Source organism: Ursus americanus, chromosome 11 (genome assembly GCF_024610735.1).
Source record: "Ursus americanus isolate L20-20 chromosome 11, mUrsAme1.1.p, whole genome shotgun sequence".
In the NCBI taxonomy this organism is placed as follows: domain Eukaryota; kingdom Metazoa; phylum Chordata; class Mammalia; order Carnivora; family Ursidae; genus Ursus; species Ursus americanus.
The window spans coordinates 24,955,887-24,982,003 of record NC_142137.1 but is presented as its reverse complement, the minus strand read 5'-3'; the positions used below and the strand labels follow the sequence as shown (position 1 = coordinate 24,982,003).

Sequence of the window (26,117 nt, the reverse complement as noted above, 5' to 3'; positions counted from 1 at the left end):
GGCACGTCCTCAGCTGGGCCTACAGAGCTCGGACAGAGCTGTCGTCGTAAACATAGCCCACACCAGGAACCTGCGAGAGTCCCTGCTTCCATGAGAGAAAGAAACTTATCCTCCAGAATCCACTCCCAGGAAGGTCTCATAGAAGAAACTGCTGAGAGTGCCTACGTTTTTTTGATAAGTTGAATCACGCCCGTGTGGGACTCAGCAAGTCAGTTCACCTCTCTAGGCTTCAGTTTTTTTCACAAGCAGAATAAGAGGATGTGACGGGGTGACACAGGCTAGAACTAGGTACTAACGTACTATCCACCTTAGAAGTTCTCCAATGTTTAATTCAGGTACCAAGGAGAAACCAGATTGACCCATCCATTCAGGTCAAGTTGAAGGAAAAACATCTCCCAGCCCTGAGGGTTGAGATGGTGTCCTGGTGGGAATGAAGCCCGCAGGGGAGGTCTGCAACCCCTGGATGGTGCTCCTTGGAGCCAGAAACAAACAAACGAACAAAAAGCCAACCCTGATCGGGACTGGGAGGGCAGGTGGGAGGGATACACAGTCTACAGGCCCAGGACCTCACCGCGCACGTCCCTTCGTGTTGTCAGCAAAGGGCATGCAGGGGAAGCAGACCCTCGAACAGGCCAGTGGGCCCTTGTTTGTACACAAGCATGATACACAGCAGGTCGGCAAGGCCAACGTCACCCCTATATCTCAGCCTCCTTTAAAACATACTAACTTTATTTTTTGAAATTTTTTTCCCGGGGGGGGGGTGGAGAAATGAGCACGTTCTGTAACAAGGAAAATAACAACAATAGTCATAATAATGAGAAAAGCAAAATAAGCACATGTAAGTGCATTTTTTTCTTAGAGATTTATTTTTGTTTGATGAAGCTGACACCAGTCAGGGAGAGAGGAGAATGTTGGGAGCCCCGCAGGGAAGTGAGCACCCAGGGGAGGGGCTGCTGCTTCCTGCGGGCGAGTTGGGGGGGTTGGTGTTGGGGTTTGTTTAATTTGTTGCTGGAAGTTTTCCTTGTGTTCTCTTTTATAAATCTCTCCCTGGGCTTTCGAGCTTCCCCTCCCTCCCGCCTCCCTTCCCCTGCCCCCCAATTTCATTTTTAAAAAGCGAGCTCGCTCGCCAGGTGTGTCCCCCAAGCTCTCACAGCTCTAATAAATAAGGAGCACCTGTAAAACAGTAGCTTGACTTGTTACGTGACTGTACAAAGGAGAATATAGAAATACAGTATGTACACGGCGTCCACGGGCCGCGGTGCTTCAAGGCCAGCACGACGCTGTCCTGGCCTCACCCGCCCGCCGCCTGCCACCCCTCCTGCCTCCCGCGGCCGCTGAGTGGGCGGGGGCACCTGGACCCCTCAAGGGGGAACAATTGCTTTATCTGAGTTAGTAAACAGATACACTGAATCACAAGGTGATTTGATTTTTTTTTTTAGTTTTCTTCTTTTTTTGATTTTTTTCTTATTTTTTCTCTTTTTTTGCTTTTTTTTTTTTTTTTTCCTGTACTCGTCAGAATGGGCTACTCCACGACTGTCTCACCAACTCAGCGTCGGTACACATGCTCTGCAGGACTTCCGGACTCGCAGCTACAACTGTACAAGTGCACACAAGAGAATCTACCCTGTTATCCTCCACCCACTGACTGAGGATCGGATTGCACATTTCTCTTAACCATGACAGGAGAAAGCAAACAGTGAAACAGAATCATGGGTGATCTTTCTCACTTTCCCTCTTGTTTTCACTGGTTCGTCCATACCATTCTAATTATCATGAAAGGACTCTGCGTATAGAGAGATTGCTTCACTGACTTCCTGGACCGCCGAAAACCGTCAGGGTTGAAATTTCATCCAAGTCTTTCGTGACGCCCAGCAAATAGTCCCCCTCGGATTATTTTACACCTTGAGGGCATTTTGGTCTTCAGTTCAACACTCTTGCTCTGTTCCCAAATGGGGCGCTATTTAGGAGAATTTAAAGAGAAAGCTGAGAAGAATAAACATTTACCGAGTTCTCTTGGCATTCAGTCTCTGAAAAACCACAGTATAAACTATTCATGCTGCTTCTTACATCTGTCAAATCGAAAATTAAAAGCCATAAAAGTGTAACACTGAAAATATGGCATTAAAAAGGATAAAGGTGGCCTTTGTAAAAATAACAAGAAAAGTATATTAGCCAATAAAATATTCTAACTCTTCATTTAAAAGTGCATCCTGGGCAGGACAGAGACGACGCCGAAGTGTTGGGACTCCAGTACGATCCCTCTCCGCCTTCAAAACGTGAACAGTATAGGTCCAAAACCGTACAATGCAAATCACAATTCTTAGTGTAGCAGCAAAACCACAGCAGTTTTTAAAATGACTAAAAAAAGATTTTTGTTTTCAAATTCGTATCATCTTCCAGCCTCACCCTCCGAGCCTTGAAGATGGAGCGGGGAGAATACCTACGTTGGTCCTTGTGGCTTGTCGGTGTTTTGTTTGTCTAAAACCAGGGGCGAAATCCCTAAGTTCCTCTGGGGAGAAGCAGAGACGGTGGCCGCGGGAAGGCTGGGCCGCGGGAAGGCTGGGCCGCGGGGTAGGTCCAAGACGTGCTGGCTTCTCTGGGCTGGAGGCCACCGAGGGAGGGCTGCTTCCTCTGAGATGCTTAATGACAGGAAGCGGCTTTATTTGTTTGAGTTTTAGCCAGAGGGGGTGGTGAGCTGACCAGCTGGTGTCACTGGATGGCGGGACATGGTTTGCTCTGCGCCCTCTCGCCGCGCAAGGTACCCTGTGCGTGAGCGTTCCTGGAGAAAGAGAAGAAGGGGCCGTCAGAGTCCACGGGATCAAATCCCACCCCCACCCCGAGCGGGAGAACCCAGGCAGGAGTCAGAGGCGCGGAGGCCCGACCTCTGACGAGTCCCCACGAGAGCAGCACAGCATGACTTTGACGTGTCTTTAATTCACAGTTCTGCTCAGGGTCCGCCCTGCCAGCTTTGTGCGAGGAAATGAAACCCGACTCGCTCCTTGGAATACCACACGGAGCCGGCGTGCCACGCGCTCCCCCCAAGACCACGACAGCACCCCCTGCCACCAGGCAACCTTCGCCCTCCACCGTCCTGCACGCCCAGCTGGCAGCTCTTTCGAATTGCCCAAGGTCACCCCAAAGCGAGGCAAGGTCAGCAGGGGGCCCTGGAGCTCCAGACCTCACCCCTGCACTCCACGTAACAGCTCTGGCGTTGGCTGCGAAGGAGGAAAGCCCAGAGTCACTCTGCAGCACGTGAACGTTACCGCGGACACACAGGCCCCTCTTCAGAGGTGGCCCGCAGAGGCGACCGCGCTGGAAGAAACGCCCCTCCCCTGGGTCTTGCCTGACAACGGTGAGCCATGCCCATCGCTCGACCTCCAAACCGAACAGCAGCACGAGACTGGGAGACACGACACCACCAGGGCCTCGGGATGCCAGGGCGGAGGCTCCAAACGGGATGGCTCACCAGGAAAGCCAATCTCCGGAGAAGGCCCACCCCAGCTTTTACCGCGGATGTTAGGCTCTGCCTCTCCGTCCCTACTGGTCTGAAATATAACCTCCTGAGGACACTCAGTGACTCCTAGTAAACAGCCACTTAGAAGTCGGCCAACCAAACTGTAAAGTCCCTGAGGTTTGGGGCCGTGTCTGTTTGGCCCACATCTCCACACCCAGCCCCCAGTTCTGCTAGACACATGGATGTCAAGTGAATGAGGGTCAAGCAGCTCCCGTCCCTCATTCCCTCAAAACAACCCTTTTTCTTTCCTGCTGAAACGTGAGGATGACAGAAATGGGAATTGGTGGGGCGCCTGGGTGGCACAGTGGTTAAAAGCATCTGCCTTCAGCTCAGGGCGTGATCCCGGCGTTATGGGATCGAGCCCCACATCAGGCTCCTCGGCTATGAGCCTGCTTCTTCCTCTCCCACTCCCCCTGCTTGTGTTCCCTCTCTCGCTGGCTGTCTCTACCTCTGTCGAATAAATAAATAAAAAATCTTAAAAAAAAATCTTAAAAAAAAAAAAGATGGGAATGGGTAAAATCTAACATGAGGTGATGACAGAGGACTCGTAAACATCTTTACAACTGTTGAGATTATTCCTAGAAGAACGAACAAATAATTACACAGAGGTGATAGAATTGAAAACTTGAAGGGACCCCAGAGATGATATAATTTCCGCATGTTATAGATGAAGAAAAAGAGGCCACAAAGAGACGTGCACACTTGCTCAGGGTGTCTGTAGCATGAATTCAGCACAAGTATGAGGAGGTCAAAATGCCCGTTGGGAGGACTAAATACAAGCTTGTGCTTTAAACCCTGCTCTCCAAGTCCTGGTGTTAATGGTAACGATAATAATGATCAGCCAAAAACAAGGTCTGAAAATCTGAATGTGCATGACAGGAAATGCCTGAGTTCCCCAAATCACATTAAATCACCAGATCCGTGTGTATTTAATATGTATATTAAATAACCAAAGTGAAAATGCAAAACACCACAAATATGCAATGGGGGTGGAATTACAAGGCCATGGAAACCTTTTCATTTGGCATGGTCAGATTTGGAAATGTGGATATTTATCTCTGAATAAAGAGCTCATTTTTAGTTCTTTCTTGTCTCTCTCTCCTTTCCTTCTTTCTTTCTTTCTTTTTTTTTTTTGGGGAATGAAATAATGGCAAGAAGGGATACAGAAATAAAAATCCAGAGCCACTATCAAATGAGAGGTCATAAAGAATTGGAAAGGAGCCTCAGAAATCACAAATGGATCCAAAGACACAAGTGTAGCTTCTTCTGGGGCAGTTCTTTTCCGTTTAGGGAGCACAGCCTGGAGCTTGCTGTGGAGGGAGGAAAACCGTCCCCACCTCTGGGCTTGGGACCAAGAGTGACCAAATCTTATAGTCAGAGGGGGCCTCTGAATCCTTTCTTTAAAAAGGAAAAGGAAAAAAAAAAAAAAAAGAAACATTTAACGCTTTCTTCCAGTGACTGGGAAACACCGCCATTTTGAATGACTTCCTTAAGAATGCCGTAATTGCTTTTTCAAGGATGTGGCTTTTTTTTCTTTAATGTAATCATGACCTCAAAAAGAGGAATATTTCTCAAGTGAGTTTCTTTATATTCAAATCACCTTTGGACAAAGGCCAAACATGGACAGCATCAGCCTACTTGGAGAAAATTTCAAGGCTTTCATAAGGGACTGGGAAAACGGGATTATAATGAGAGCCATTCTGGAACCTTAACTACAGCGTTTGCCATCCCAAACACTATAATAATCATTATTATTCTCTGGTATCTATTATTGTCTGGTAAATAATATGTGTTTTCCCCCCAAGTTCTAAAGGGTGCAGCTGCACCACACTCTATTTTTTGCAGCCCCATTCCTGCTGCTCTGAAAGCCTCCTCACACCGAGCTTATTTTAAGAGAATGGCAAAGTAGACAATTTGTGCTGTTTCCTTCCCTCTCGCCACATACTTGCCATGTCTGGGACACCCACAAAGGCCAGATGGTGGCAGTACAAGTCCCTGTCTGCTGGTAACGTTCGAGGACGGGGTGGGAGAGAGGTCATCCTCATTTGTTCCCGTGACTCTGACCGGTTCAGAGCGGCCCCCTTGTTGGAGACACGGGAACAGACTGGAATCAATGACATTGAAGAACCAAGCTTGGGCTTCACCCTCCTGAAGTGACCTGTATGCAGAGTATGAAACTCAAGAGCGGGGAGGAAACAAGTTTGCAGTTTGGGAAAGCGATCGTGAGGGAGCTCCAGAGCCCGAGCCACTTCCTACTTCGCCCTTGCCGAGCAGAGGGATCTTAGGGGAAACCCATCCAGTCTCAATTTCTTGATCTGAACAAAGGGGAAATTACTATGATAAATGAGACAGAGACACAAGTTACAGTCCAGCCTGTCCCCTTCCTTAACCTCCCCCAGCCTTGATTCTTCTTCTGTGAAATGGGTGCCTCAGTGAGATTTTCTATCCTATCTTCCAGCTCTCAAGTTCTGTGACTGTAGGATTTTTGGACCAAAGCCAGTGTCAATAATGCAGGATTATAAACTTGAACATAACATAAGGAAGACTATTAATTTCTGAACTCCAAAGCCCAAAGTTTCAGAGACTCCTTTTAAACACACACACACACACACACACACACACACACACACACACACACAGCTCTCTGGCAGAGAATTCTGGAGTGTCCCTTAATGCAGGGAATTCTGGAGAAGTGGCTATTCTTGTGCCTCACATTTGGGTTTTCCTGTGAGTTGGGGGTTCATCTCAAGGCAGGACAACCCAGGGTCCTGTTACGTGGACTAGCACACGCACACAGCCCATCCCATATACCATGCATGGACCGTGTTTGAAGACCGGCTCCACAATGCATGGTTTCCATCTGCCTGCCTAGCACTTTTCTTTTCTTTTTTCCTTTTTATATAAGTAGGCTCCACACCAAGTGTGGAGCCCAATGTAGGGCTTGACCTCACAACCCTGAGATCAAGACTTGAGCTGAGATCAAGAGTTGGACGCTTAACTGACTGAACCACCTCTTTTCCTTTTATACATCAGGAAAGCATTGCTAAGAATGTGATTGAGTTGCTCACCCTCCTTTACCACACAAGAATTTTCAGAGAACTACAGAGAACAAAAAATGTGCCTGAGTACTAATAAATTTTTTCAATGTTGATACTGTCAAAATACGACCATTCTCACCTTTTCTTCTTTGGCTTTTACAGTCTAAGATTTACGCTGGGTGTGTTCAAAAGGAAATTTTATAATTTCTACTCAACCACTCCCAAAAGTAAATGTGTGTCCAGAGAAAAATGTTTGTCTTATCCTCCATCCCAACATTTGCAAGCTGGTCCCTCCATGGTACAAGAGTCCCACCTCTGCTGGGAAGCCTGCCTCGATTTATCTAATCCATTTTCCAAACTTTTATTCTTCCTTTCCTCAAATACCTTTGTTATTAGCATAATCAAAATCCTGGGTGTCGGTCGTGTCTTACCTGTTCAGAAGGCAAGCTCCCCGTGTCTGCCATATTTACTCCCAGAGTCTACAACTCTGTGCCATCAACTCTACGATGTGCAAGAAATGCCCACTGCTGAGCCGACTGGCCTTTGTCCATCGACCGGAGCCCTGCAGTGATGCCGCTCACTCGGGCACGTCGGCCCATCACTTATCACGGTTAAATACAGCCATTACGTGCTGGCTTCGGCCACGCTGTTTATCTGGGACAATAATGAGTCCCTGAGGACTGAACTGCTCTCAGGTAGCCGCAGCTATTCTGGGACACTCACAAGAGTAGGGCCCTGCGGTCAATGAGCACAGTCACCTGCGTTAGCTGATAAACCCAAGTGTGATGCCAGATAGTGGTCTCCACGGCGTGCCCTTCCAGAAAAGACTGCAGCTTGGTGAGGTTTTGCCAAAAAATGGTTCCTTCTATCCCCCATCAACCATTGCTTCGTGAAGTTTTGAAACGGCTTTTACCAAGAAACGGTTTTCATTTATGAAGTGGATGGCACCTCTTTTCTTACGGCTCATTTGTTGGTGAAAGTCACTGAAAAACATCCCTTCCCCTTCCTGGTTTGATTGCCATGGGACATGACCAGTGGTGGGAAGAGAGGTGTGGGAGCCGAGGGTGAGCTTCAGTTAAACAACAACCTCATCGCCAGGGCACTGCCCTCCCCGCGGCTCTGATAAGCCAAGGCTCATGTATATTTAACAGAAAAAAAAATTAAGCCAAACATCGGGCCTTGCTTTTCTTTTTTATAATTTTCTCCTTTAGCAATATCTCCTATTTTATTCTTTAATCAATAAAAATCACAACAATATAAGACCACCTACTGGGATAACTCCGTCTTTAATTCTTTGTCGGACAATTTAAAATTTTGGTTTTCTTAGACTGGCTGGTTCTATGAGTTAAATGGGTAGAGAGGCCTGTTTATTCTCATAAGTGGTCACTGCTATTTCTTGCTAACCTCTAAAAGTTCCTAGGGAACAAAGAACCCTCAGCCAGGGAACCCCATCTTGTGTACTCATACAAGTCCTTTTCTTTATCCTGGACAACTGATCTTCTTTAAATACCTCAAATCATTTCTGGAACCTGGGAGTTTAAGCAAACCAAATGACCCTGTCCGGTCCTTTCCTAAAAGCATGCGGGGATTCATGAGTACATTTTTGTTAACACACTGGAGCTGGTGGCTACATCCATTCACGAAAGAGAAAAATTTTAAAAAGGAGCCTTACATAATATAGCTAATGTTCTGCAGGAAATTTTGACGATGAGCCAGAGCTCTAGGCCCCTGGCTTTTAGGACTGAGCCCTTCCGTTATGGTTTGGGAAAGCTGCATTTTTTCCGAAGAAAGAAGCCAAATTTTAGTGAGCACCTACTGTATATCAAATACTGCCCTAGGCACTTTTATATACTTACTTCACTTGAAAACAAGCATATTTTATATACTTATTTCACTTATACACTTATTTCATTGAAACAACAATGCTACTTAAGTATTTATTATTGTCCCCATTTTGCAGACGAGGAAACTTTCCTAGGAAGGATAAGGAGCTTACTTGGTCAAGGTCACTAGCCAGAAAGGGGCAGAGTGGGTTGAGTCCAGCTCCTATGACCCCAAGCTCCACGGTCCCGTCCAGAGAGTGCTTCCCCCAGTCCGGGGTTTCATCTCTCCCCTTCCCTCCCGACAAGTGGGGGTGGCAGTGTCAGGGCCCTCAGGGGCCCTAGAGACATACACAGTCCAGCTCTTTTGCTTTACAAACAAGAACTCTGAGAAGTTATTCGATAAGAAATTATAATTACATTTCATTCAAGTAGCATCTGATACACAAACTAGCTAATGCTGGTTCATGTGCCTTCTAAAAATTCTGCCTTGGACAAAAAAAAAGTAGATGTTTATTGTATTAAGATTGAGTTTGTTATTTCTCTGTATCTGTATTATCTGAACATAGGCATTCTAGGTTAAAAAAAGAAGAAAAAGATCCTAGAGCAAAAAGCAGCTTTCTGTGGCAAGTAGCTATGGTTTACAGTGCAAGAGTAAATTTTAGGATTTTAGGCGGGATCTGGAAAGGTGGTCTTTCTGGCACTTTATCTCTTCTTTACAACCAGGCCATGAGTAGAGGGAGTGGGAAGGAGAGTCGGAGATACCGAGAGAGAGGGAGAGGCTTCGTATTCGTGGAAACTAAGTCCGCTGTACAAAACCAGAGCAAGCATACTGACGCCCCACCGCCCCACCCCCACCCCCAAGCAGCCAAGGAGAGGGAGAGTGTGGTTAATAATTGCTTCCCTGCACCCTTCACCCTCCCAACCCCAGATGTTGACGTACAACTCATTTCCTCTCCGAGATCAGCTGCCCAACGTGAGGAAGCGATACCACGGGTGGCAAAAACATGCCTCTGGCTCTTGGCACGGGGCATGTAACTCAAGCAGCTTTGGTCGTATCTTGTGTCCCACTGAGAGGAAAGGCAGATGAGGACTCAGGTTCTAATGCTGGCTATGCCACTCTGACCTTGGGCATTTGCTCATGTTTGTCCCAGTCTCTACTTGAAAAAGTTGAACCAGACATCTTAGAATTTCTGGAATGGTTTCCCTAACCTCCAAGGTTGACAGCGTGGAAGCGTTTCCTTACCTTCCATTACACATCCAAGGGAAGCAAGTTCTGAGCTGCAGGGGCCACCATGACAATTCTTTTAGCAAGCACCTACTACATGCCAGGTACCACCTGGGCACTTTCACCCAGGTTATCCACACCGGAGCCTGATGACGCTGAGGTAGGGGCTACTATCTTCATTTTCCTTGCGCATGAGACGTGCTCAGCAATTTTGCATGGGGACTCTGGAATCCGGCCGCCTGTCAGATCCCAGCACTGTCGCTGACTGACCAATGATACTGGGTAGGAGACTTAGCCTCTCCGTGCGTCAGTTACTTCAACTGTAAAATGGGTTTACTAATGGTATCCCCTAGGGTTGTTGTGGGCATGTAACATTTGAACACTGCCTATGTATAGAGTGTGCTCGATAAATATTAGCGGACACATTTGATCAGAGTACAGGCACAAGAGGTTATAAAGCGTATCCAAACTCTCACAGCTAGTAAGCGATACAGCCAGTTTTCAAATCCAAGCAGCTCTCACTCCAGCCCCATGGTCTTCTCCCAGGCCTTGCAGCCTTTCTAATAGGGACAGTAGCTGCCGGCTCTAGGACACCTGTGATGTGCCCGCTGTCCATGTTTTCTTACCTACCCCTCACAGCAGTGTGATTGCTACTGGCGACCTAGAGGAGACGAGGCGCTTCCTTCCTCACCTACGAAACGGCTCTGCCGGGATCTGGACCCAGGCTGGCCGAACTCCAGAGCAGATGTTCTTTGCCACGAAACCACACCACTGCCTACCTTCACCACCGGAAAGCCACTGTCACCACACGTGGGTGCTTCAGAAGAAGGTCTATGGCATGGGAAGTTAAGAAGATAGAAGGACATCTCCAAAAGCTGTCCCCCTCCCCTGACAGGCCCTGCAGGCCCTGGGGGAGGGGGTTCAGCTGCCGTGGGCATCTCAGAAGCTGTCTCAGGTAGAGCCGGCCGCCCAAGCGTGAGGACTGCTCCTCCGTCCAAGACCAGAGCGTCTGGGTGTCCCTGAGGCCACGGTGCAGGCTCCGTGCTCATCAGCAGGGCCGTCCTCCGCCCGGAGCGCACGGCCTGCCTCCGTGGCCCAAGAGCCGCGGCCCACAGCCCACGCCACGCCTGGTTGGCTGGCCGGGCCCTGTTTCTGCAGCACTCTGCGGCCGGCCAGCACCCCCGACGGGACGTACACATGGCCTGTCAGTGGTGAGGCTTGCTCCCACTACATGCTGGGAAGCCTCTCGAGGCCCAGGCCGGACACAAGGGTCCTCCTCCCGTGGCGCCGCTACCACGCTGTATGCGCTTACAGTACACACGTGGCCGCCTCCGCCCCGCACTAGCGATAACATCCCTCAACGGTTAGCACCCACCCCTGGTAATTAGCCTGTCATCAGAATGCAGCGACCAGCTTTAGTGATGCCAGTCTTTCTCTTGCTTCCTTTCAGTCTGCGAACAGCTGCTAAAGTAATTTTCCTCCAACACAGATTTCACGCTGTCACTCCTCCGCTCGAGGTCGGGGTGACGTTGCCTAACGCAGGGAGCACCCATCCCACAACCTCCTGCTCCCCCATTTACTGCCCTCCTCCAGCCTCCGGGGCTCCTCTCCCTCTGCCTTAGGGCTTTGCTCCGGCCAGGCAAAGGTGGGGGGCGGGGTCATCCCTAACGGGGCTCACTCGCCTCTGCCTCTGTGGCTTTTGACATCCTATTGCACTCCCTGGCCTTACACTGCCGAATGCCAGTCCGGGCTGCTCCCCGGACTTAGGACCTGACCCCGAACTCACGTGCTTTATGGAACCCTCTCAGGGTAATTCCATTTGCTGTTGCTCTCCCGGGACTCTTCTCATTTATTCAGCGAATACCTGCATCCCCAGTGGGCCAGCCCTGAGCTAGAAACTCGGTTACAGCAGTCTTTTCCCTTCCTTCCTTCTCCCTCCTTCCCTCCCTCCCTACCCCTCCCTTCCTTCTTTCCTTCCTTCCTTCCTTCCTTCCTTCCTTCCTTCCTTCCTTCCTTCCTTCCTTCCTTCCTTCCTTCCTTCCTTCCTTCCTTCCTTCCCTGTATCTCCTGACAACAGTGTCCCTGCACAAAGTCAATATTAGATATCATTAGTTAAAAATGGATATGTTTTATTCTCTAGAGAACGACATGAAGACCATCTCTATCAGTAAGTGAAAGGGGACTGCCTCCCTCTGTTTGGATGTGATTGGGTATTTATTAAGTTTATGGACTATAAAATATGAATTAAGTATAAATTAAGAACTCCAATACAGAATTTTTTAAAAGCTATTATTCCTCTGCATAGGCCACACACACACACACACACACACACACACACGCACATACACAGCTGAGACAGAGAACAAGTTGATCAGAAGATCAGACAGTAAGGAGTGCTGTCGAAATCAGAAATCTGAACCGGTGGCCCCTCATCTTCATTTGCAGAGCCATAATGTTTTTCCAAAATTTTTCATAGTTTTTTAATTAACATTTAGGATTCATGTTGCTCAAACCTTGGTGGATGTGAAAATGACATTAAGTCCATGTTTATGATGCCATCGTATTAAATGAGAGGAATGGAGGGACCTGGATGTATTTTTGGTTTGGCAAATTGTAGAAATATTTTTTTCAAACATTTGGGGTTTGGCTAAACCCAAAACTTATTTTGCCAAGCACTTTGGCCTTAATTTTTAAACCCATGTGTATTTTAAAAGAAATTCAATCTATATGTTTCTGACTCATTTACACTTAACTCATGAAAATGCTGTTTGGTAAGAGCTATGAGATGTCCAAGCGAGTTTATGAGCCTTTTTAAGCCTTCTTTTCCCCGTTCTTACCAGAAAGTTGTATTTTGCCAGCCATAAAAGAGTGTGAGCCCCAGAGGCCTGTGGTGAGTTTGAAATTTATAACCTCTGAAGCTTAAATGGATTCTGAGTGCGGAAAAAGTTTGTTTTGTTTTGTTTTTCTCTCCTCTTTTTCATATGTAGTGGACAGACTACCTCTGATAAAGACAGAACCCTAGGTCTTAGTTTCCGAGACGGCTAAAGGTGAATAATAAAGAGTTCAATCTAACCACCAATAAATTTCCCCTAAAACACTTCAGAGGAACGATATGACACTTTAAACTCATGTGGCCACAGATTCAGATCCAACGCTCTACTGAAAAGTGTTACTAATTACTCCTAGGATAAGACAAAGAGGCGAGACACAACGCGACTCAAGTTGAACATTTTACCTTTGGAAGAGCTGGGTAATTTTTTTAAAATCAGACAACCAACCCTGTTTATGATTTTTTTATACATTTTTTAAATAAGCGACATGTACTAAAAATAGCATTTGAATTAAAACCAGAAAAGCAGGAAGAACGTGCATGCATGCTGCAGTGACTTCACCCCGTGTCTTCTCCATATAACGATGCTCAGATACCACTCAATTATAGTATTCCAGGGGGAGAAAGCTTTTGGATAAAGTACTTAAAAATGGCTTATAAATATTTAAAGTATAAGCATCTAGCAAATCATGACAAAGTTTTACATTTAACCACATGTGCTCCAAATATCTTGAAATTACTCTAAATATGGGTTTAAAATATCAAAAGGGCTTGTTGATGGGACGCAGAACTTTGCAGAGAAACTTAAACCTGATCGTTCTTGCTCCCACAACACCCAATCTGCACAATTTTTAAAGTGTGCGTGTGTAGATTTCCTTAGAAAAAGATCACGTTACAAGCTGAATTTCCAAAACAAGAGTTGAAGGATGAAATATAGGGTTTCCCTTTCTCTCACCAAATGCAGCTTAGCCACTTTGCTTCTAGATAATTTGTTAGTGTAGGTTGGCTCATATTTAAGACAGTAACGTTTTAGAAACACTTCGAGGACTCAGCCAGCTGCAAGGAGGATATCATTACAAATTGAGACACATGTTGTATGGGAATACCATTCATTTTCAATACCAAAAACATGTCTGGGGAAATAAGCCATGCAAATGAGAGAGAGAGATATATTTTTAATTGCATTTTTGGGATGTTAGGTCAATGGTTCATATCAAATGAGTCCATAAAGTGTGTCTCTCCCTCCTGTTCCGTGAATGCTATCAGTCACATTCTTACCTCCCTTTTTACCCGAAACAAAACACAGCTTGCTATCAACGAGAGACAACACACCGGAGGTTCAAAGGGGGGAAATGATGAGACATCCAGCAGCACAGCCGAGAGCTGAGTGGAATGAGGCTGGGGAGCGCTGGGTAGCTTTGATTCGTCACAGTCTGGACCCCGCGGCTCCGTGGAAAGGCAGTTCCCTTCTCCCTATTCAGGAAAGGCACTGGGGAAACTTGGTAAAACTGCAACACACAAGCTGTTGCTTATGCCCATAGCTCAGTACGGGGAGCGAAGAGTTAAAAGACATTGTGGGCAACTTGACTGGTTTCCTATCTAAGAATGTGTCCTGCACTCAGGAGCTATTCTAAAGCATGAGAGGCTGATTTCTAGTTTTGGTTGTTCGTGTTTTAAATGACCCTTGAAATAATCTGTGTGTGTGTGTTTTCTCCCTCTTTGTGGATGGCCTCACGTTCTCAGTCCGGACCCCACCCCACTTGTTTGTCAGGCAGAATGTAGAAATCCACGAATTTGGAGAAGAGCTCTATGCGGTTGACATTTAGAGCTGGCGTCTGAGATGGCATTTACCCCTTTTCCATGAGAATGGGACCCTGTTAAATGATGCCAGCATTACATCATTTATCTTTTAAGGCTAATTTATTTGTTTCTCTGAAATGGATTCCTTTTATGCTTTTGAGGCATTAAACACAAAAAGTTTACACATGCAGAATGCATTACCTTAACACACATTCACGTATGAAGTGCTACCCATTTCGACCGGCAACTGAAGAATACACAATAATTCTGTGCAGGATGGGGTGAAGGGAAACAGAATGGCCTCCTCTGTCCCTCTGGCACAATCTCTTTGACAAGAGACTCTGGAAAAGGCAGCACGCTGGGGGTGGACGTGTTTCACTACATGAGGTAAGTGTCCCGGGCTGTAGTGTATTTTGGTCCTCAAACACCTCTGCCTCTCTACTTAACGCTTGTCTGCGTGAGGGTAGGTGTAAGTGGTTGAACCATGATGCCCAGGCAGCCGCTCAGGCTGGCAAGGGAATGACTGGTTGGAAATCAGACAGGGAGTTTCTTTCCAGTGCCTTTCAGAGCAATGGCTTGTTAATAGGTGATCGAATGCTTTCCCCTCTCCAAGCACGCTCTCTCCAGGTGAAGAAGCAGGCTAAGGAGCTGGGGAAAATGCGCAGTGCTTCCAGACACAGCTCCACAATGCCTTGGTATTTACGGAGCCGTCCACTTCCTGGGCGCTAGCCATTCTGCTCCCTCGGCCCCGAAAGCAGGGTAGAAGCTTGAAGGACAGCGTCACCCTCTACAGTAGAAACTTCAAAAGTCTAGGGGCTGGGGAATTTCTAGCTTGTTTCTTTTCTTGCTTACCTTTTCTTGCACTCACGGGATATGAAGGTCTAGAGTCTTTTGCCTTTTGTCACTAAGGCCATCTTCCGGAGGCAAGTGCTACGCCACGTAGCTACAGCAGTGGTCTGCAATATTAGGCCCATGGCAAAATCTGCTACAAATAATTCTGTTTTAAGGGAAACTTTAACCATTAAATCGGCCTCCTCAGAGCGACAAGAAAAATTCCAGCTCAGATATGGCTCCGTGATAATATAAAATAATCCTTTAGAGGCATCAGGCATACTACTTCTGAAGCCAAAATCTACAGACCTCTCCTCCCGGGAAAATGCCTCTGTGCACAGGTATATAAAACTTCCCTGGGATTCCAGGGGGAGCCTCTGAAGGCCATCCATGGACAAGTCCAGGGAGCAGGAGACCAGCTTGAGGGAGCAGCCGCATCAGCCGGAAGGCCTGGAAGCCAGGCCAGGACTAGCACAGCACCTACACGCCCCTGAGACTGAGTTCTTTAAAGTTTGCACACTGCGCACTCTCTCACCTCACCCTAGTCCCAGCCCTGCTGGGTCACGGCTACATCTGAAAGAAGTAAATACCTGGTCACATACATCATTTCCTATCCCACCGTAATCTGATTGAAATAACATCCAAAAGCCAGATGCTTGCACATTAAAACCCTCCTTCCACCCTTTGTTGCAAGGGTTAAAATAGAGCCAGCAGCACTGAACGACACGCGGCTAAGGCCGATCTTGACCCTGTGCATTCCAGAAAAGTCTCCTCTACGGGTCTGGAATGATCACAGAAAGCTCCTCCCCAATCACACGTGTCCGTGATGCGAACCTGGCCGTTTCTCTCTGGCTCTGCGAATCAGCCCTACCAGGCAGTGGACAGCCCTCTATATCCCAACAGACAGCCGAACCTTGAACGTCAGGGATTACATGGCCAGTTCACACAGCCCGTAACCAAGTACCGGGACACTGAGCATCTCCAGTCTGGCAGAGGATCTGAGCACATCCCACTGGGATCGATTTCCTCTCCTCGCTCTCAGGTTTTCCTCTCTTTCCTGTCCTTCATAGGACGCACCCACAGTGCTACTTCCCATGTATGGACCTGACTTGCCAGGCAGCCAACTCTCGCAAACTTCTCAGCTGGAGAAACTAGACTGGCAAACAGTTACCTGTCACCTCCGCCCTTCGGGCTTTCCTGATGAGGTCAGCACCCCTCCCCCCACCTTGAGGTCATCCTTCCCGGACTGTGGCTCCATAACCAGACTAATAATTAAACTCCAAGAAGCCACAACTACGGCTGCCTCCTCCTGCTCTCCCAGAGAAAACAAAAAGTGGGAGGCGCTCTTGCTGCTGAGGCTAAGGGAGCAGTGTGGAATTGGAGCCAGGGAAAAGAGTCCCAGATTTTCTTCCTGTTTTAGAAACATGTCCAAAATCTGGAAGCCACAAAGGTGGGAAGTTGTATGGACTTGTTGCTCCAGGGTGATGGAAAAAGTGGGGGCGGAAAGGTTACTCATGGTACACATTTTTTCCATTGATTATTTTACTTAGAATATGTCATTTCTCTGGAAAATCGAGGAGGGGGGGATATTCTCTTTTGAATATCTTCAAACATTTGCAAATGGTTACTCTGAACTCCCCAATGTACCATAAACAAGTGTAAACTGTAGAAATTCAGAAAATGTACAAATACAAACAGCGATTCCCCCAAGCTCCAAGGCAAAGACAAAGAAGGGAGTATTCCATTTACAAATGGAATTCTTTGTGGATAGAATAGTTTGGAAAATGTTTATACATTGTTTTTCTTATTATTTGGGGGAATATTTTTTCCAGCCTACAGAAGCTACAGCACTGGTATTTGGAGTCCTGAAAGTTGAAGATTAAAGGAAGATTATAATCTTTGAAAATCTTTGACTAAAACTTAATTAGTTCTGCATCTAAGACAATATCTGCCCATTGAAATCATTTGTAATCATATCAACAAAGAAGGATGCAAGAAGTCAGGTAACCAGGAACAGAATCACTTCAAAATGGAAAAAACAACAACAACAAAAGAACCCCAAAAAAACAAAAACTAAGAGCACCAAACCTAGGATTTGCCAAGAACTAGCAAACATGATGGCTTCTTTGAAGAAAACTGTAGCTGCCTGGATACTGATTTCAAGATACAGTCTGCTTTGAATCTGCTTAAAGTGATAAACAAACAAACCAGTAACAGAGTAGGAGAATGGCAGGCACAGGGGGAAAGGATGAAGATCCCTGACAAGTTACCGACAGACTTTCCAAGAGAAATAACGCGTGAGTCCCCAACAAGCACATGGAGAAATCACTCAGCTGCACCTCAGCGTCCACAACACAGTCCAGTTTAATGCTTTCCACTTGGGCTTTAACTCGTCCCCAACAGTGCTGTCAGGGCACAAAAGCCATGCCGCCCTTTATTTAACGGATGCATTTCCAATTTCCACAACCATATGAATGGGCTGGGTTTCTGAAGGCACTGAAGAAAAACAGCTCCACATGTGCACAGAAAATCAGGAAGGGTCAGAGAATGTGAGTGAATTACGGCGGGTTGAGACTGCGCTTCGAGATGACACGCAACTCCAGAGGGCAAGAGGAACTGTGATTTAGTGAAGGAGAGGCAGTTCTTCCCCCATCTTAAATCACTTGCCTTGTCACCCTGCTGGAGCTTGGCAAAGCCTGAGTGTCTCTGACTTTAGAGAAAAGCTGTCATTTCTTGGGGAACCCATCATAAAAAGAACTCTCCAATCTCAAGGGGCTATGGGCAATTTTGTCACTGCACCTTCTGAAATTGGCTGAAGCCAGGTTAATATTTTTAGTAACGATGCTGGTCCACATACAAAACCCTAGCCTGATTCTTTATTCAGCAACATATATCATCCAAATAGCCATCATATATTTCATGCTTTTATGTTCTTTGGGCCCCATGCTACTCATGGACCAGTGGCACTATTCTTGACCTGGTCACTTCTCATTCCAGTAATGGTAGTAAAATCGTTCACCCTCCCGTTCCTCAAGTAACGTCATTGGGATGAGTGATATCAGAATATATTTAAAATTCCAATCCCCAATGATTTTTGGCTTTCTAAAGGCCATCACTTCTTTGTCCCACACCTTCCTGTTGCTCACTGCTTTATTAACCAGATTAAATTACTCTGGTGGAGACATCAGGGGCATTTTCAGTTGAGGTGACTACGAGAACGCCGAGTCCATCTGTCTTTGGACAGCAGAACTTGTAGATGTAAAACCAAGAAAGATGGGGAGTTGATTTTTAGTGTTCTGCTCCTACTGGCAAAGTCAGTGATGGAAAAGGAAACCGCAAACTATGGTGACTGGGAAAGCCTTCTTGCACCAACCAACAAGCCCCCTGGCACTGGCTCTGTGCTTCCCAAACAAACCTCTGCCTGTTAGGTCGGCAGGTGCCCATGTAAATACGCCAACTTAGAGACAATGGTCCTGACACGCCACATCAAGTGTTCTGGTCCACATTTCTATTTCCCCCTGTGGAGTAGCGGGCTGGCATTCTAGGTGTGTTTTTGTTGCTGGAAAAACAAGAATTGCACACTGTTAAAAAAAAAAAAAAGAATCGAACACCACCTCAACACTTGGAGAAGTTGGTAGGTACGCTTTTTGTCTAGGAACCTTCCCCAAGACAACTAAGGTGAATAAAAGAATTTCATCAAGTAGGGTAATAAAGGGACCATTTAGCCTGTTCTCTTACAGTGGTTTAAAGAAAATGCAGCTCCAGAGTCAGAAAGACTAGATCTGAATCTTGACTGCTCACTAACTTGGTCATCTTGGGCAAATTACTTCATTTCTGTGTCTCAGTTTCCTCCTCAGTAGAATGAAGACAGCAGTAATTATCGTAGAGATCCAGACCCAAATAACTACTACTGAGAAACACTTAGAAGAGAGTCTGCACGTAGAAACATGAGCAACTGTCCTTCCTACAAGGTCCACTTCTACCCGGGGTTCCTTCCTCCCCGGGCCTATATCCCCAGCAGACTGTAAGGGTCTTGAGGGCAGGCACCGCATCATATTCCCTCTGTATCTCCCCAGCTCCCGGAAGGAGCTGTGCACAAGTGAGGTGCTCAATAAATGTTCGTTTCTCTTCCTTTTCTCTCCATACGCCGTTGATAAGCCTCAACTGAACGTTAGCCCATTTGCTGTCTTCTGGGATAGCGGGCCTCGGTCTGGCAGGCCTAGTTAATTACTGCATCCCTCACTTGCTAGCTCTCGTTTGGACAACATCTCCACGCCTTATCCTCCTCCTTGGTAAGGTACAGAGGACGCCGATTCTGCCAGCTGGTGGGAGGATCAAAAGCGGCCGCATCTGGCTCTGGGGGACATGCTACACATGCTAGCTCCTCTCCCCCTTACTAGAATTCTGGACTCATTATCAATAGCTCATTTGGCATGAAGCAGGATGCCCTTCATGAGGTCAGACATATGTACTCTCAGCCACTTCGGCAGCGTGGCCCTTTCTCCTGTCAAAGCCTCCCACTGTCTGCAGAGGTGAGCAACCCACCAGCGAAGGCCACAGAGCCCCAAAAAGGAGAGAATGCCAAGCTGGTCAACAATGCCAGAGGTCTGCCCTAGGGAATGCTTCATGACAACATGAAGAGACTCCCTGAACAGGAGCTATGGGCCACTTTTCCAGCACTCTGCCAGGGAAATGGGGCTTAGTGGCCTGGGTTCAGTTGGCATAAGCACGTAAAGAAAGTTTTTATTCTCATCTTGCAGATGGAATCCATGGTTTTTGAGAAATTTGGTGAATTGAGACCTTCTGCCAATAAGCCTACCAGCCTCCAGGAAGGGACCTGGCTCACCTTTTACCACAGCTTTGTAACCTCACGACTGAACATTTAAGGGTCTAAATCCCCCCGTCCCGGGACCCTTAAGCTCTTCCTCCTCCCCACACCGGCCTCTTCTTCAACAGGGTGAATTACAGAGATGAGCATGAGCATAAAAGTTTAATTAAGTAGATAGTGTCTCAAGTCAGGTGCAAGACTGGGCTTCACCATTAAATAAGTCACCTTGGGCATGGCATCTACATTCTGTGACTCAGTTTCCTCAGCTGTAAAATGGGAATGATGTCGGATCAAAACGATGACACTGTGTGACCACACTAGGTGAGCTGTAAAACAACTACGGTAAAATCATGATTATCACTCTAACTCTGTGCCTCTGCCTTGTAAGGAGGAAGGAGAGGCGCACGGGCGCGTGCGGAGGAGAGCCCCGGTGGACATACAAACCTTTTACTTATTCTGATTTCTAATTCGGAGGCACCTCCTTTTGAGCGGAGGCTCCAGGTCCTCCGGCCCGGCGCTGAGCATGGGCGAGGAGATGATGCACGGCGCCATGGCAGTCTTCTCCGCGGGTTTTGGCACAGGCTGGATCACGCAGCCCGTCTTGGGCAGCATCCGCAGAGCATACGCGTGGTCCTCGTCCGCGGGGTTATTAAGGTTCGGGTCTGACTTGTCGCCCCCCGCCAGGGCCTCCTCCCCTATCAGCTTTTTGGCCGCCTCCCCGTCCAGGTGACAGTTGGAAGCACAGTTGTTCTCTTTAACCGACTCCAGCTCGCTCACCGCCGGCTCCTCGGGCGACAGCAGCTTCTTGGGGGGCGCGGGCGGCGGCGGCGGCGGGGGCTGCTCCGGCGGCGGCTCCGCGCTCTTGGCGCCCTCGGCGGCCACGGCGCCGCGCGTGCCGTTCACGATGACGTTGCAGGCCGCCGCGGCCTCGGGGCCCGCGGGGGCGCCCGGGCACGGGTCGCCGGCGGCGGGCGGGCTGCAGTGGCCGTCCCTGCAGCCGCCGCAGGTCCTGCGCTCCGCGGCGCCCGGCTCGCGCTCCGCCTTGACGTGCGCGTGCAGCGCGCGGTGGATCACGTTGTGCAGCCGGGCCCGGTGGCCCACCGTCAGGTCAATGACGCCGTCCTGCGGGCCCTGCAGCACGCCGGGGAAGCCGAGCTGGCCGCCCGCGCCCGGGGGGCTGCCGGCGCGCCGCGTCAGGTCCACCACCTCGCTCCGGCCGTGCTCCGCGGGCGCTAGGCTCAGGGCTTGGCCGGAGCAGCCAGGCGGCGAGTCCGCAGACTTGGATGAGCCCTGCTTGGAGTCCCTGGGGGACAGGGAGTGTCCGCCTGGCTTGCCTCCAGCCGCTGAGGAGTCGCCAGGGGCGCTCGGAATGAAGTTCTCCCCGTTGCTGGAGAATCCGTTGGGGGGCTTGGAATCATTGACGTGAGGGATGGGAATAGGGATGGGGATGGGCACGGGCAGGGGCACGATCACGGGGTATGGCACGAGCAAGGTGGGGGGCGGCACCAGCGGGGCGAGCGACGGCAGCCCGAAATTCATCATCTGGGGCACGGGCATCGGGCCATTTGGCATCATGCTCACCGGCGGGAAGGGGAGACTGGGCAAGGGCGCGCCCGGGGGCGGTGGGGGCAGCAGGCCCGGGGGGTTCCCAGGCATGGTCGGGGTGCTTGGGGGATGGATGTGGGGCGACAGCATGGGCCGGTGCATGGGACTGGAAGTGGGGCCCAGATTCCTGGGGCCGCCGGGCGGGGGCCCGATGCCTGGGAGCATGGGGTTGGACAGAGGGCTGTTAGGGTTGGAGGCGTGGTGCGGCGGCCCGCGAATAAAGGGCGGGCGGATCTGCTGCATGATCTGTTGTTCCATGAAGATGGGCAGCGGCACCGGGCCGCGGTTGGTCATCACCATGGGAGGACTGCGAGGCGGGACACCGAGGGGAGGCCCGATGCTAGCAGGTGGCTGGACGGAGACAGGAGGGATGTTTGGAGTCTCGCTGATGGGCATGGACTTGGGCACTGGCGTGGGGATTTTAGTGACAGAGCAGTTGGCAGTGTCAGATGGAGACACGGTGGTGGACGACGATGGGCCAGGGCCCTGGCTTTGGCCAGCTGCAGCCACCGGGGAGGGGGCCTTCCTCCGAGCATCTGTTAGAGGGATATTCCAAGAGTCTGGAGTGAGCAGCTGCACCCCGGTGCCTTCTGCTTTATTTTCCATGGGAGGGTGTAATGTGCTGCACAGCCCAGCTGGAAGATTGGCCTGTGTCTCTTTGTAGAAAATGTCCATTTTGTATTGATTGAGACATTTTGCACTGCAGAACTGAAGCCTTCTTTCCCCGTCCCCAAAATCCAGGTATTCTTTTGTGTGTCTTATGTGCTTACACCAGTCACATACCTACAACACAGTAATAAAAAGAAAACAAGATAAGCTATTTCCTCTGGTAGATCGTGTTTCATGTTTCACATAGAGGTTCTTTCAAACTTTATCACAATTTTTCGAACAGACTGAAGTGTTTCTTTCCAAAAGGTAACATTCTTAAATGTTTGTGAAATGATTTCTCCTTGGAAGTCAGACTTGCTTTTTAAATAGTAATTCTTCGGAATAGCAATTATCACCACCTTCCATTAAAAACAAGTCAACAACAACCCCAAACTGTGTTGTGCCTGTTAAGCTCAAGGTAAAGGTGGATCTGACAGAAAGGCCTACATCTACCTGCCCACATATTCTTACCTGTCAAAGAGGCTCGTTGTAAACGTAAATGTGAATAGTTGTGGAGAGGAGGATTCTCCAGGAAGTTCAGTGGACTCTGAAACAGAGCCCCGTAAAATTCTCCTCACGCAAAGTGCTTTACACTATTGACTGTGCTCAGTAATGCAGTTGGAAAGGTTGTGCTGTGTTAACCGATAACACAAAGCGCGGAACATCATTATGTCTGGCTTCCAAAGGGAAACTTGGAATTAGTCATGAAGTCTGTGTGAGGTTTAGCTATTCCCAACCTGTGATGTTGCAGCAAGCTAGAATTATTTTTTGAGCTGTTTGCCCACTCTCTCTCAGTAGTCAGAATTTTTGGTGACATTTCTTGGCAGGCAGTCTTATTTAACAACTTTTCAAACACCAGAGAACGTTTTCCAAAAGTTGTTATGGCTTCTTCCCCCCTTCAAATCTACTCCTGGCAAAAGAAAGATATCACCAAATTTATTTTAAAGTTGGGCTGCAGAACTAATTAAAGGCTGAGAGCTTTTCCCAATTGGAAATCACTAGACATCAAAGTTCAAAAAATAGTCATTCTCGGCTTCAGAACCCATTACTTTGGAGAAATTATTGTGATTTCATTAACACATTAATTTTGCAACACCATCAGCTCTCACAGATGGTGAAGACATGATCTACAATTCAAATATGACTCTTGTTTGCACAAATGTCTTTCCTTCATATGGCATTTTAAACAAGAATTAATATGAGTAATCTTGCCATAGCTATAAACAGATAAACAGATGTCAAAATTTTCAGTAGTTCTTTCAGTGCCTTACTTTTTTTGACTGAAATTACACACACATTTTTTTTCTTTTTCTTTCTTTCCTTTTTTTTTTTTTTTTTTTTTTTTGGTCATTTCCTTAGCACTCAATCCATACAGCGGCGGAGGAAGAATTCTGAAATTCTGAAGTGTAATGGTGAGTTCTCTGAATTCAAGGCTCTCCTCCATAAAGCATTGGTTACAATATTGCTCTAAATGGGACCTTGTTTTTGTTGAGGAGGGTATCTGTTGTTCTGTTGTTAGTGCATGTTTTTTTTTTTTTTAACTATGGTAAACTGATAGCATTAAAAGATGATAACTTTTAATCACGATTGGTCACATCAACAATGCAAAAACAACATATGCTGGGCATTTGATTACTCATCGCATTTAACTCTCAGCTTTCCTTGTCTGTAAACAGTGGTGGCATGCTGGTATGTGACTGGGGGTGTACACATTGGTGGCAGATGTGGGTCTGTATGTGTAAATCCACTCCCTTCCTTCTCTTTTCCCACTGACATTCGCAGGTAATATACCACAAGGCATGAAACTGAATAACAGATACTTATTGGCACACATTCATTTTTTGTGTAGTCTCATATCAAATTACCCTTTCAAAAATCCCTTTTGCAAGAGGAATAATTTCAATGCTAATATACTTTCAATGCGTTTCGGTACAGTATTTTCAGGTTTCTCTAGAATTACAGGAATTTTTTTAAAATCATAGTTGAGATGTCTACAAGTTAAGTACAGAATTGCCTCTGATGAAAAGAAACACACAAAATCCATCAGACCCTCAAAATTCTTATCTAGATAAAGGTTAAATAAACTAGTAGTTAAACCTTGAGGCAAGTAAGTTATTATTTTTAAAACCTGATCATTTTTATAAAGTTAATATGTAATGATGTGACATTTAAATCCCTGTATGAAATAAAGCCACCCGATTCTGTTTCAATATTAGGCATCCATAGAAAGCCTAAAGCCTAAAATGTAAATTTATAAGCTTGAAGGAAAGGATCAAATATAGCTTCTTTAATCATGAACTAAAAAATATTATCAATGAATTAAACTAATTAAAATAATATGCCAAATTTTCTGGCATATTTCTTTTGGATCTTATTTTTTAACCATAAGGGGAAAGAGTTTCCTGAAATCCTTAATTGGTTTTTAAATTGCCAGATTGAATTATTTGCCTCCAGAGGATTCCTCTGTTTCCTCAAGCTAAATAAATATTTTCAAGTGGAGTTACAAAAAATAATCTAAATATAACTTAAATGTTCTCCCTTCCTTCACTTTTAATAATTCAGTGATGAATGAGGAATGCTCATAGACCCATCCAATTGTCAAATGAGAATTCTCTACCACATTTTATCTATTTCCACATAAAAGGAATTTCAGAAAAAGTTTTAAAGCAAAATTCTATTGCAACTTTTTAGGCAAAGGCCTAATGTTTACAACTTCATTTTCTGCAACATCCTAAAGCATTTAGGCAATAGGGTGACAGTTTATGACTGTCTCATTTTGGGTAATGTGAGTGTGAATGTGTATACCCTTGCCTTATTATATTTCAATTCAGAACACTGACCTAAAAATACAGAAAAGCAATCTTTCTGATGAAGCAAAAAATTGTTAGAGAAAAAAACCTGTCACTTAAGAAATAATGAATCAAGTCTGTCTTACAGGACACATCATTTAAGATGAGGTCAATGAATTTATGGCACAAATGGCTATATCATGTGAGGCAATAAAACACAGTACCATCATTCATTCAACATCTAACTAATGACACGCTTCTGGTAATTATGGATTTCATCATAGGAGCCTGAGCTGATTACTTAAGATGTGATAGTTAGGTGCAAATATATACTATAGATTTCTCTCTTTAATAAAATAGCATTTGCATATCCAAGAAATATACAGCATGTGTCTCATAAACTATGGTTTTCTGAATTGCGTGTTACGGGGTATTCTTCCTTTCTTTTTCCACAGGCGGCTTTAATTTTTTTTTTTTTAACTTTTTGAGGCATTAGTTTTTTCTTATTATGCCAAGAAGTACCAGAATTCCTTCAGATATTTTAAAAGATAAAGATTAAGAAGTGCAGAGCTCAACTCACTGGGCTCTGGAATGATTTCCCCCTAATTCCACCCCAGCTTTGTTTCTGTTGGAATCTGGCCTCTTTGGTTCCACTTCTCTCCCTAACAGGTCCCAGATTGGACAGAGCTGAAGCTGAAGCCGTTTAACGATGGCAATCTGGGGACTGAACAATCAGCTAATGCAATGCCATTGAGCAAGACAGCTGAAATGCTTCGTATCACAAATACATAATGTATCACCAGGAAGACAAAAAGATCACAAAGGAGATAAACAGATGCGTATTCCATTCAACCCTATAACAGCAGTCCTCAAAAAGATTAAATTTACCTTCCTGGGATGTGTCCAATTCTAAACAACAGAATGAACATTTCCTTTAGTCCATTTAGAGTATTTATATTTTGGTGGCTGACTGCCAGGGTAGTACTTATAAGCTCAGTGGCCTGATGGATTCACTCCTTTCCCGTGAAATGAATGTGAGGCAACCTACACCGCTAAACTACTCAAAAGACACTGCCTCAGCAGAAATATCACTTGCTCTTGATAGAAGAAAACTGGAAGGCAGGACTTCTGGTTCCTATAACTCTTTCCATCTTGTATTTCCCCTGGAAAGAAAGAAAGCTATTCA

At 46.7% G+C, this 26,117-nt stretch overlaps 1 protein-coding gene across 3 annotated transcripts in view; it reads right to left on the bottom strand.

Annotated features, from left to right (window-relative positions):
* Window positions 1-839: 839 nt before the first annotated feature.
* The window catches only part of SOBP (sine oculis binding protein homolog), a 158,304-nt gene continuing 133,026 nt past the window's right edge, over window positions 840-26,117 (bottom strand). For 2 of the 3 annotated variants that reach the window (XM_045806954.2, XM_087865361.1), the window contains 2 exons: window positions 20,334-22,277; window positions 840-2,779 (listed from right to left, as the gene is read on the bottom strand). In XM_045806954.2, the coding sequence (XP_045662910.1) occupies window positions 20,337-22,277 (1,941 nt within the window). In that variant the 3' untranslated portion in view covers window positions 840-2,779; window positions 20,334-20,336. Of the gene's footprint in view, window positions 2,780-11,638; window positions 20,216-20,333; window positions 22,278-26,117 lie in introns of those variants that run through there. The other variant, XM_045806955.2, reaches the window with a different exon arrangement.